The sequence below is a fragment of the Melanostigma gelatinosum genome (assembly GCF_949748355.1).
Source record: "Melanostigma gelatinosum genome assembly, chromosome: 12".
NCBI lineage: Eukaryota > Metazoa > Chordata > Actinopteri > Perciformes > Zoarcidae > Melanostigma > Melanostigma gelatinosum.
This window is the reverse complement of record NC_136645.1, coordinates 18388236-18401084: the sequence shown is the minus strand read 5'-3', so window position 1 is coordinate 18401084 and position 12849 is coordinate 18388236. Positions and strand designations below refer to the sequence as shown.

Genomic DNA, 12849 nt, shown 5'->3' with positions numbered 1-12849 from the left:
AAATGTAGGATTCAGCCTTTCTAGGATTACATGTCATGATTTATCTGCGCATGCTGCTTCAGTTTTGACCATTTTGTTTGAAATTTTATGGAAGTCGGTGACTAAATTGCTGTGGTGCTCTTTTAACTGTAATTGTCAGTCCAAAGTTGCTCTAATGTGTCAAACTGTTCAGACAGTTTTTCCTGAAAATTGCTGCGCTGCGGGAGTGAAATGTGTTTAGTTAAGTTAATCCTGCATTTAGATGAGTTGACAGCATGTGGTGATACGGTACTGTGTGCACTTAAGCATTTGGGAAGAGACCCGTTGCAGGTCCGGTGCAGTCAGCTGCTGTAGATGGAGACCCAGTACTTTGTTAAGGGAGCTGTATTTAACATTATAAACATTAACATAGCAGCAAACAACTATCTGCTATGTGAAGATATAGTGCAGTGATGTCTACCTGAGTGGAGGATGACGTTGCTCTTCTTCTGTGTGTGTTGTCAGAGCTTCTCCTTGTTGTGTTGACATAGCGCTTGCTTTTAGTGCACGTGAGCGTGTCCCACTGATTAGCTCACGGCTGCTCTGCACTGCTCTCGTACGGAGTCCTGACTGATGAGCATGAGATGGGTAACGCGTAGTGTGTAAGCGTGACCATTTGTAGAGCCGTAAACATCTTTGTTGGGGAAGGAGGGCTTTGAATTGAATGTATGTGTCTCACATCAGCGTTATATTCTACTAAAACCCCCACAGAGGCCATATTGAAAAGCTTAAGAGACGGCTACAAATCATTCAGCAGGCATATGCAAACATTGGGAATTTGCACTTTGTAGCTGTCCGTGCTTTGAAGTCCTGGTGTTTGGTAAGTGGTCAGGGCATTCGCTTCTGTGAAAATGTAAAATCTGAAGAGTGGTGTACTTGGTTTGAATTGTTTGTGATACTCGGGGAGTGAATTTGCTGGACAGGCCTGCGTTTTGGGGAACAAGTGGGTAAACAAAAAGTATAAAGATCTTTTTTTTTAGCTTAGTTTAGACACAGAGGGTCTCCGAAATAGGGGCCCCTAGACACTATTTAAAGCTGCCATGGCATTGCCAAGGCAACTCGTGCCGAAGCACCAGTCACTGGTACTGTGGTGACTTTGGTTTGGACAAAGAGGTGATTCACAGCAGGATTATTGTACGTGTGAGCTCGGCCGGGAGGGAGCTTAATTATTTCCTGCGTGCCTCTTGCATGTTCCTTTGTTCGGCCTACAGGCCTGTTCATTATAGCACAATAAAATGGGTCAGAAACTATCGTCATGATATTACAGTCATGCGGATTAGTGCCTGAATTGTATTTTCTTAAAGGTGCGGTTTTGTATCTCTTGCATTGTAATTCCTAGACTGAAGATCATTGATTTGGTACACTTGATTTCATTCAGACATTTAACTGTTACGTCACCCTGTGTTTACACCACCCTCACCTGGTACAGCTGAATATTAAACCAGTTTATGTTCACAGCATCATTTTTCACTGTTGTGCAACTTGAAACATACAACAGTGACACGTCCATTCTAACAACAGCACGTGTCATTGTAGCACAACATCAGAGGGCACAACATCTGGATGAAATCCTGGACAATGGCAACAGTGGTGACCTCAGATTTCCTTTGAAAATTGTTAATACAGCGAGAGTGAGATAAATCATTGGTGTGAAAATACGACGCAAAGTGAAACTCTGCTCTGAAGTGGAAGTCACACATGGTAATGTAGGTGGATCTCTGGTGCCAGAACAGGAAATTCCCAAGAAACAATAAGACGATGCACACATACACACACGATGGGAAATAGTCAGAAAATGTCCACAGTAAGTTGTTGATCGTAGGTTGGCCTTTTATTTAAACAGTAAGTAAGTAAACACTGAGTAAAAAGCTGAATAACATGGAAACACTTCAGTAAATTGAACTGAAGTGTGGCGCTTGAGTAAATGTAGTTTGTTACATCGCTACCGACAAATAACTCGCTGGTGGAATGTGAGTGGAGTAGTTGGCATCACTTCAACATTTCCAAAATGCTTGTATCACAAAGATGGGTGGGCCAGACTTGGATTGGGTCCAGTATAAAGTCCTGCACTTCACACCAGAATGGGATGATTTAACAGGTCGGATGGAGATTTTCTGGAAGTAATGATCATCTGAGCAATCATTGGTTGTCTACCGCAGTCTATTACGGTGGACTACGCGGAGCTAGAATAGATGACTGCTCCACTAATACACTCTCCGAGCCATAAGACTCATTACAACACATTGGCTGACTGTGCAGATTCTGTAGGTAACAGTTCAGCAAACGTGACGCTTTGACTGATGAATGTGCAGCATATCTGAATCTGAAACACATATACGTAGACGTGACCATCACTTTGGCTTTAGTTGTAGCTAATCAGGGAAAGGGGGGGGGGGGCTATTTGCAAAGACTGGTGCAAGTGTGTCTCAATAGATTACCGGTAGTAATGGGTTTCTTCATGCTCCCAAGGGACCGTGGTCTGTTGAGAGAATGACCAGGATCCCTTGAGCCCCTCCCTGATGACTGATACGAACACCATAGCAAATTATCTATCACCCCACAAATGTGCTGTCGGTATTCTTCTTCTTTTTTTTTTCCTACTGAGAGTGTCTTTTTTACTAAGTTGTAGAATACAATTGCTATAGTCCCTCAAGCTGTCCAAGAAATGCACTATAAGCAGCAGCAGCAGCTTATTTTCAGCTGGCGCTCGGCGGAGCTGGCTGTTAAATTTTTCATGACCTGAGAGTCTTTTATTGAGCCGAAACTGATCTCATTGTGCTGTTGACAGTGTCACCGCGGTATATGTAGTTTTGAATGATTTCAGAGCTGTGGCTTGATGGAGCAGCGTTATATGTTGCATTCCCCGACTAGAAAGATGTAAATACGGAGCAGGCGTCTCTAGTGATCAGTGAGCGTTCAACAGCCAGGACGGACAACAGCACCGGTTAACCGTCACTCCTGGGATTTACTTTAGGTCGTTCCTTTGTGGATGGGGGCGGGGCTTTTAAAGCATGAACACATGAAAGTTGTTCTCTAATGTGGTATCTGTACGCGTCTGACTGATATCCAAGTCGATAATCCTTCAGTGGAGCTGCACTTCTGTGAACACTTTAGGTTTGTGTCTTTCCGTGCCAGCCGCAGTTGCGTTTTGTCGCCTCGTGCCAACTCCCATTTGTGTGTGTTTAATGAAGTACATGTGCCGGGAGAGAGCTTTCCGTATCAGTGGCACGAGGTGAATGGCCAGAGGGCTGGTGTTGATCGTACCCCTGTTATTACCATTATGGTGACTTTTGCATGCAGCAGCTGAAGCAGCGCTTGTGATGAATTCTGCTCTGCTCTTCATGTGACAGCATCTTGGATGAGAGCCGCTCCTGTGAGGTGTGTGTGTGTGGCGTTTTTTTTTTTAGCTTATTTTTAGTCGGTGAAAGGATGTTACACCTCACAAAGGCACAGGAATTCCGCCTCCCTGAGCTTAGTCATCTTGATTGGTTGTTCTTCTGAGCGTGTCTGTCGATCAGTGCCTGCAGGAGTGATGGGGAGTGATGTGTTTTTCTCCAGATAGTTGTAGTGTGATCTAATCCATGGCTAGATTTAGGAGGCGGGGCATTATCAGTGGACACGACAAACTGCTCTCTGTTTGTGTAGGCATGTGAGCATGACGAATGTAGATCTGGCCTCAGCAGTGTGTTATCACCCCTGTCGTGTTAAACTGGGGTGGTTTGGCAGCCGCAGCTGTCAAGATAACCCAAGCTGCCCCTCCATGAGTCGGTAGCATGACTCTTCCTCCAAGAAGAGGAGAAAGGAACAGGCTTAGAGCAGGGAGAAGCTAGAAGGAGACGTACTAGATGTATAGGAGAAGTATCGGTGTGAAGGAGGAGAGAAAGAAGTGGTGTACAGAGTAGCAGTTCAGCTTCGATGAGAGAGTTGGTTCGCTGGTGGGAATGTAAACCTGGCGTTGGCTGGGGCAGCTGGTGCTGAGGCCAGACCGCACTAGAGACTAATGAGGTGTTTATCTGAGAGTTGGGGAGGCTGAGATGCTCTGGACTCTGCCCCTGAATCCCATCCGTCACAATCCATGAGAGAGAAGAGGCGCCGTGTCCTGGTTTAGCCGAGCCACGGCCTCCCTAACACGGAAGACGCAATTTGTCCATCCGTTAAAAAGCTTGTTTCTTGTGTCATTATGTATTTGCAGTCAGTTTGAGTTGAGTTTTCAAAAAAAAAAAATTCTGGGTGTTTGATTTGTTAAACATTTTACATCTCAAAATCATCTGTTTTTTTATTGTACTTTTATATCATAGATAATAAACACATTCACTATTTTGAAACACTACTTTTAAGTCAACAGAGGATCCTTACCAGTTCCTCACAAAGCTGGACCGGGTTGTTCCACTTGTTAAACCACCGTGCCTATCTGTAGTAACAGTACACTGCACTTCTTCTTTCATATCAAGCATCCTATTTGCACAACAGCCAAACTCTGGTTATTCTGCATGAATACTTGTCTTGGGTTTCATTTAAATCCGGTTGGATTTCATTTATTTAAAGTGGGTCACGCTGAGGCGAGTCCCATAGTGACGAACCTCACTCTGTTATCAAAGAACCAGGGATTCAGAACCCAAAGTTTTCTAGTTTGCCGATCCAGATAATCTTTCCTTTAATGTCTCCTAAATACGATTATTGTTTTGGTCTTGTGGTTTGTGGCCCAAAATCATTACACGTTTCCGGTGTCTGTCGGATAAGATAATGTAGGATTTAGCCTCCGGTAACAAATAAATTGAAGAGGGACATGGAACCCTTTTTGTTCTTTGGATAATTGGACAGTGGGTATTTTTAATCTTATTTCTGTTTCACCTGTTACTCTTCTATCAGCGGGTCAACATGATGCTCATGCATATGCAGTGAATTTCACCGAGCATCATTAGCAGTTGAGGGACGACACAGATTCCAGATCATGTTTATGTGACCCTGATACTGATCTGAGACATTCAACATTGAATACCTGCCAGGTTCAAAATCCTAATTTAATATTGATATTGTTCTACATAAAACAGCTGTACGGCTACTTCTAATGTAGACGTACATCAATACATCCAATACACTTGTGTCCTTAATGTTACAGTATGTATAGTATTGTCCCTGCAGAGGGGAGTGTAGGTGTGAGATGGTTGTAGGACTGAGGTATGAGCAGTGTTTAGAGTACACAAATACACAAGTTCAAACGCAGTATTCAATCAGTTCTAGCATTTAGGAGTCAAATCAGCTGTTTTTCTCTGTTAACCGGAACTCCCCTTTTGAAACTGTTGGCTACTGTGTTGGCTACCGTGCCATTCAAGGGTTCGTTCACATGCCACACGTTAGGAACATGCTTCAGCGTTCACACAAAGGCAGCACTGTAAGTCATCTCTGTGTACACAGAGTCTAACCGGTTACAATAGACAAAGGAGCAGGATTGATGAAGATGATAAAACCAAAATCAGCGTTAACTTTACATCGCTGGTGTAGTTTGTAGTTGGAATGGCAACAATGAACAGCTGTTGTGTGCTTAGAAATAAAGTCTTACAAGTAATTAACTTGTAGTATGAATTTGAATATGCATGAAGTGTTTGGAGAAATTTGTGCTCAATGAACAGAGGGATTTTTGTAGCTAGTTTAATGTTAAGTTGTTGGGGAGCTTGTTCAATCCACTGGGCATTAGTACATTTTATTTATCCATTCAGAAAATAAGATGTGTTTTCCTATTTAGTGCTGCTAAAAGAAGTCAGGGATGCACCGTAACCGCTATTAGGCCGACAATGACTCAATAGCTGGATGGGATATCTGTGACAATAGGGCCGATCTATTCAGTACAGTTCGATGTGTATATGCCATATACATGAAAAAGGTTTACACTTTAATTGCAATTTGTGTAATTCCTTTGTTGCTGGTGTACATTTATATCCATGGATTGATGTTTCAATTTGTTTTACAAAGTTGGTAAAGCAATTTAAGTCAAATCTGATGTCGCTCACTTCTACACAGTGAGGCAGACCGCTTATTAATCAAACCCCGGTATCACACCGGTACTCGGTATCAGCTCACACCCAAAGCCCAGGTGTCCGGACTGAAAAAGTCGGCTCGTTGCATCCTCCCAATTAAAAGGTACATTTGCAGTTTTGCTTATAGAAGAGGAGCTGATGTTTTCCTCAAGTCACACACAAAAGTATCGGCCAAGTGAAGTGCAATGTTGCATTTGGTCTTGATGTGTCCTGTCAACAGGAAGCGTGCCCACACATTGGGTCTTGTTTGAGAAAGATGTCTAAATATACCTCCGCTAGATTAGTGGAGCCTTAGAGAAACACCCTCAGTAAATCCATCTCCACACGACATGAACTACAAACATCTTCTGAAAGTCTGTCTTTCTCTGTGTACACAACCCTCTGAAAATCTGTTCTTGAGGGGGGTGGGAAAAAAAGAAAAAGGTTTGATAAACATCCAATGATGACACAGGATGGTGCTATTTGTTTCGAATAGCTTCTTCTCTGTAGTCATCAAAGCAGTAGTGACGTGGCCTTTTTGTCTGCTCCCTTAGAGGCTTGTTTTCCAATACCCAGAGCAGATGGTGTGTGTTTTCCGTGGATGAATCACTGAGGCGGGTGGGTTTTTGCATAGCTGGCCTACACTATGTGAAGCTTTAATGTGTGTCCTCCCGCCTTAGCTGTGAGAATACACCTGTGTCGGTAAAAAAAAAAAAAAGGCTTTGAACTCACTGGTTTTTTATTTATTTTTTTCTCAGACTCTGGAGGAGCCCCCCTACTTGACAGTAGGGACGGATGTTAGTGCCAAGTACCGAGGGGCTTTCTGTGAGGCCAAGATCAAGATGGCCAAGAGGCTAGTCAAGGCCAAGGTAAGTCACATTTCAAAGTGCTTATGATCCACAATTAAAAATGCATAATGTGACTGTGTTGTGTGAAGTGGATCGCAGCAGGGCGACAGGGCTCTTGTCTTTGTGCGAAAGGTGCAACGATGAAGATCACGCAGCTCAGCTTTAATGTACAATCAGAGTGGATTGGAGATGGTCACATTTAAAAGATGTTCTTGTCTGTGATGTTGCACAAAATCCAGCTGTGTTGCTTACATGCTCGAGCTCTACCACCTGCTTTAGGTTGTTAGTACTACTCAAGTAGCAGAAACACTGTGATCGGGGGCCCCAGATGTGACAGATGCAGAGTCTGGCCTGGCTCACCAGGTACCAGTCACATCCTCAGGCCCCCCGCCCACTGCTTTCTCGTTTTGTCGCGGGGACGGCGTGATTGCCGTTTCCCCGATGGTTTGATGCCTTGCCGATGAAGGCATTGCGTGATGCACGTAGTACAGTGTCTCGTTTCCCAGTGGGGCTGAAGCATCTGGATGATACAATAGAGACGGATCGCTCGTCGCTCGTTCTGCTGGAGTGTGTGGGAGGAGCAAAGATTAGATACTGGTTGTTTCTCACTGTGTCAATGCACCGTAGTTCCCCCTGTAGAGACAAAAGAGCAGCGATGTGCTGCCATCCTGGCGCTCCAGCTGAAACCATCAGAGGACTTTTTGTCTAACGGACGGAGACAAAACAACATGCCATGTTAGACCATGTGATTTTCTTCGTTTAGATATTGTGGACTAAAATGAAGCTAATAGGGTCGTCTCATCTCATCTCATAAATTATTTACCATGCTAATTGGCCCGAGTGTGGGTTTGATTTGGGTGGCTGTAATATGAATGTGAGGCTCTGTTACACAAACGGAGAACATGGCAATTATTCAGCGGTTGTTGTGAATCTGAATATCCCCCTGTAATGGATTCCTCTTTAGCTCTTTGGTTCATTAATCCCGGTCTGCTTGTTTAACAGAGTCGACAGTGGCAGCATATGGCGCTGGTGTGTTTTCAGTGATTTTTAAAGCCCAGTAAAAGATCCGTATGGCATTCTTATTTATGACGACAATCCGTACTAGCATTAGCACTATGTCGGGGTCACTCAGTGGGACATGTTTAATCAGTCATGACTGTGGTACAGTAACAAGTACTGTGTCGGAAACAGTGCGATGCATGATATATTCAATGTTCACAGTACATGTTTAGCAGTTTTTATTCTAGATTACACTGCAGAATGTAAATAAAGGAATCGCTTGAATGAAAACATCGCATCCATTTCAATCAAGTTTCAGAGTACTGTTTGTTGTTCACCACCCGACCACTTAAAAAAAAAAAGAAGTGATATCCACACTCTGTTTTCTTGAAAGTAAATGAGGGGATTAATTCCCTTCAGTTGCATTGTACATTGTGGCACAACACCCTAACTGGAGGCAGTATTAATGCAAACAAAGTCAGAGGAAATACATGTGCAGAGGTGAGGGGATGCACAAAGTGAAGGCAAATACACTAAAGTTAGAAATGTTTTCAACTGGTGTCCCTCGGCCAAATGATTATTGAGGTGTGTTGTTAGCTGGAGATCATGTCCTTTCAGCGTTCATTTTCAAATTTTGGAGAATTTTCGCTTCCCCCTTTTGAATTCAGTGCTTACAAACTGCCTGCAGCCCAGTAACATTTTACTGGAAGAAAGGCTCTTTTAACGTTATGGACTGTGAGCTCCTGACAAACCTTTTCACATCACATCATACATTTGCTCGAGGCTCTATTTTACCCGAAATATGGCTTCATATCTTATTCCAATATTTGATGTTGAGGCTAAGTGGCTGCACACTTTGTGTGTGCGGTTCCAGACTTTCTGTTGAACCGTGCAGCAACCAGGCTCACAGTTAGGAGGTTGTCAGGGCGGCTCGTCTCGGGGAAGAAAAGGGAGTCCTTTATTCACATGGGCGGGATTGTTATCATCTCCAGAACTGGTGAAATTCAGCCTCAGGAAGCGTTTTATTCCGTTCTCTGCCATCTAATTTTATGAGATGACAATTTAACAGCATCTTACCATGTAGTTCTTTCATTCATTGTCTTGATGCCGCCTTCATAGCGAGACTTTGATTGCTCGTCTCTGCTGTTGTTCTGTTTGAAAACCGACTGAATTTGTCACCGGCAGGCTTGTTTTTTCTGAGATGGGGTGCTTAACATCTCTCTCTGCCCTCCATATGGCGGCTGATTCTAAACTAAATCAGACGATAAAAGCGAAGCCAGTTTTCCATTAAAATGATGTCACTATTTTACTCGCACATGCTCTCGAAAATGACTGAAATTTCCCTCAGGAAACCGAGAAGGAAGCACACGAGCCTGTTGATATATCAAGCGCACACGCTCACCGGAAAATATGTGATGATTAAAAAGTGTGCGTGCGTCTGCCTGCCTCGTGCTCTTTTCTGTCACTCAGCGTTGCCAGGTAGCCATGCAGATGCAAGATTACCACAGCATCATCAGATTATGATCTACTGTGGCTCACTTAGGGGAGGCTGCAGAGGGGGAGGGGGGGGTAGTGTCGGTTAGTGTTGCCCTAACTATCGCAACAGGAATCCACTGCAGTTGGCTCCAACAGATGCGGCGCAGCTGCCAGTTTGAGGGGAGGGGAGGGGAGGGGGTCAGTCACTCACTCAGCGATGCCAGAAATGAGCCCTTGCATTAAATATTCACACACTGCTGCTTGCCTAATGACACCAGGACGTCTTTACTAGCATGTTATCTGAAATCACACCGATGTAAAGCAGCACACCTGCGTGAAAGAGTCCATCATTGTAATCAGTGCTGCCTCTGTGCACCGGAGGATGGTGGTGGGGGCCCGGTCAGGCCCTTGAGGAATTGTTTGTTTATCCTCGTTACTGATCTCCCCCCCCCCCCCCTCTCCTCTGCAGGTGACCTTTAAACCAGATCTGACCACAGCTGAGGTTCATGATGAAAACATCAAAGGACCTCTAAAGGTAAGGCAGGAGAGATGGAGGAGCTGGAGCGTTGTCATCACACACATGTCCTTAATTACCATTGATTCCTGTAGTTTAGCTCAGACTATGAGACCATAATGAGTGTAGAAAGGCATTGCTTTGCACATTCATTTCAGTCAATCGTGATTCTCGTGTCAGCGATGTTCTTGTCTCATTACTTAAAAAGCCATTCCGTTCATCATTAGCAGCACATTAGGATGCCACATAACAGCGGTGTGTCCGTCCCACAGGTGGGTGCTGTTGTAGAGGTGAAGAATCAGGATGGAGTTTACCAGGAGGCCACGATCAATAAGCTGACCGATGCTAGTATATATACTGTTGGTAAGTCAGGAGCAAACGGCGTCGCTCCCCCTTTGTACTCTCCCTGCAGCTATCTTACAAAACATGCTTGTGTAAGAGGAACTCCAAAAGGTTTTCAGGTTTTCTTATTATACTGAACTCAGTAGAAAGAACCATCTTCAATCAATTCCTAACAAATTAGTGTCTCACAGTACAGCAGAGATACTGGAAAGTTGTGTGTGTGTGTGTATGTGTATATATATATATATACATATACATACACATATATATATATATATATATATATATAACAAGTAAGCAGGGCTGGTAAATGCTGCATGTAGGAATGTAACACAAGATAACTGTTATGATTGATAAATTTTTCTTTCAAATAATTGATTGAGTGTTGACTCCATAATGTGTGAAAAATAAAAAGGTAATTGCTATCTTCCAAAGTCCAAGTTGACTTCCTTAAATTGCTTGTTTTGTCCAACCAACAGTCCAAACGTAATGTATTTACAAATACATAAAACATGTGAAAGCAGCATATTTGTCATATTTTAGAAGCTGGACTTTTTTAAAATTATTCTTCCAAATCATCCACAGTACACAGAGGCACAGACTCAGTTTTCCCCGTCTCCAAACACTCAGCGTGCCACATTTTCATTCATCAACAAAAACATGAGTCACTGTCGAAGTTACCTCAAGTGTTCTTCTTTCATTGTTATATTTGAGTATATTTGAGCGAGCAGTGCCTGATGGGATTTCCTGATTTAAACATGTGGGTGCTCTTTGGGAGCATTGTGACTTCTGCTTGATTGAGTTCTTTAATATGATATGCATTATGTCTCGGGGGATTTGATATCAGTTAAGATATAAATAAATGAAATCCGTAACTGCTCAGACACTTCCCTTACGTCTCTTTTATTCTACCATGTGTACGCTGTGTGTGTGACAGAGAGTCCTTGAAGCTGTAATAAAGCAGTGAGCTGCCTGCTGGAGGATCTATCTAAGCCTTAAAAAACACAAGCATAATTTCACACATATCATAAATCGAGCAGACATTTTGTAAACGAGTTTATTTGTGCGTGTTTTTTGTGGACTTCCGTCCCACCTACAGCAGCCTAACAGTCTCTCATCTCTGCAGTGTTTGACGACGGCGACGAGAAGACCCTGAGGCGTTCCTCTCTCTGCCTGAAAGGAGCGCGTCACTTTGCAGAGAGCGAGGCGAGTATTGTGCAGTTTCATACCGCCCTCAGTCTCTCAGCTTTCTCGAGAAGCAACACTTATTTTACCTTTCATTTCATTTTGTCACCAAACATCTCACATCTTTACTCATGGTGCTCAAATTAAAACGCCGCTTACAAACGGTCCCACGTCGGCATTCAGAGTTTTAGTTGTGATACATTTCCAGGCACATCAAAAATATAAAGCGCTGGGTAAATCCCTTCGTTTGGACAATACATATTTTTGTCTTACAATTTAGTGTCTGACAAAGCAGCGCTGAGACTCTCTGCTGTTGTCTGTCTCCCCTGCAGACACTCGACAGACTCCCTCTCACCAACCCTGAGCACTTCGGCACGCCTGTCATCGGCAAGAAGGGCAACCGCGGCAGACGATCGAACCCAATGTGAGTATCGCCCTCCGTCTCTGCACATCCCGCAGGGCTCACATCAAACTTAATATATTAATATATATATGGTGCTGGAGGCGAGGGATTTCCTGTACCGATCCACAGTCGTCTGTAACGGGCTCCCCCATTCTAAGTATGCTGACAGCAGTTGAAATGAATCTCCATCCCTTCATAGACGGAGCCCCCAGCCTCCAGCTCCTTTATCACACCGGGATGCAGAGGCAGCGTTAGCGCGCGACGGTCCTGCTGAATATTATCTTCTTTTTCTTTGACTCAAATGTTCCAGTGGATGTTTTGTGCTCTGATGTTTCTGCTCCTGGGAGAGCGCAGGGTTCTCATCAGGAAATAGGAACTGCTGAGGGCTTTTTTTTTTTGGGCGCTGGATATAATTGTGGCTCCTCTCTGTTATAAAGCGGACACTCTGCTACGCAATCTCATTCTCTGACACCCCTTTGCTCATGGCACTCGGGGAAAAGTCTATATTTCTCTAAACATTGATGTAATATTGTCCCAGCTGCACTTTGACGCCATGGACCTGTTATCTTCCTGCGCGCTAACATTTCTTGTTGTACGAGATCATTTCTTCTTCTGTAAATGAGATGGTTCAACATTTTTGGAACATAGCGGCTATTTGCGTTCTTGCTCGGGGTTAGATGAGATGATTGAAACCTCTCTCTTCCCCGTATGCTAAATATGAAGCTACAGCCAGCAGCTGATCAGCTTAGTTTAGCTTAAAAACTGGAAACAGGAAAAGAAAAGCTAGCCTGGCTTTGTTCAGAGGTAGAATAATCAACGTACCTCTAAATCTCACAATTAAGTTTGTTTCCAGGGAAGCAGCGAGAAGTTACTGCTGTCAGAACCACAAAGCACTGTTTTTACACTTTATGCTCTTTGTGGCATTAAGCACATGCCTTTTAACGTGTATATATTGAGCTTTAGAGGTGCCGGAAGGAAGTTACCATTTGACGTAGCTTGGCTAGCTGTCTCTGTGCTGTGCTGTGCTAAGCTGTTGGCCCTATCTCCATA

The 12849-nt window shown here is 43.7% G+C and overlaps 1 protein-coding gene across 6 annotated transcripts in view; it reads left to right on the top strand.

Moving 5' to 3' along the window:
- Positions 1 to 12849, top strand: part of arid4b (AT-rich interaction domain 4B) — a 35246-nt gene that overhangs the window by 4260 nt on the left and 18137 nt on the right. For all 6 annotated transcript variants that reach the window (XM_079280765.1, XM_079280763.1, XM_079280764.1 and 3 more), the window contains exons 3-7: positions 6791 to 6901; positions 9825 to 9890; positions 10142 to 10232; positions 11338 to 11417; positions 11729 to 11820. In XM_079280765.1, the coding sequence (XP_079136891.1) occupies positions 6791 to 6901; positions 9825 to 9890; positions 10142 to 10232; positions 11338 to 11417; positions 11729 to 11820 (440 nt within the window). The remainder of the gene's footprint in view (positions 1 to 6790; positions 6902 to 9824; positions 9891 to 10141; positions 10233 to 11337; positions 11418 to 11728; positions 11821 to 12849) is intronic.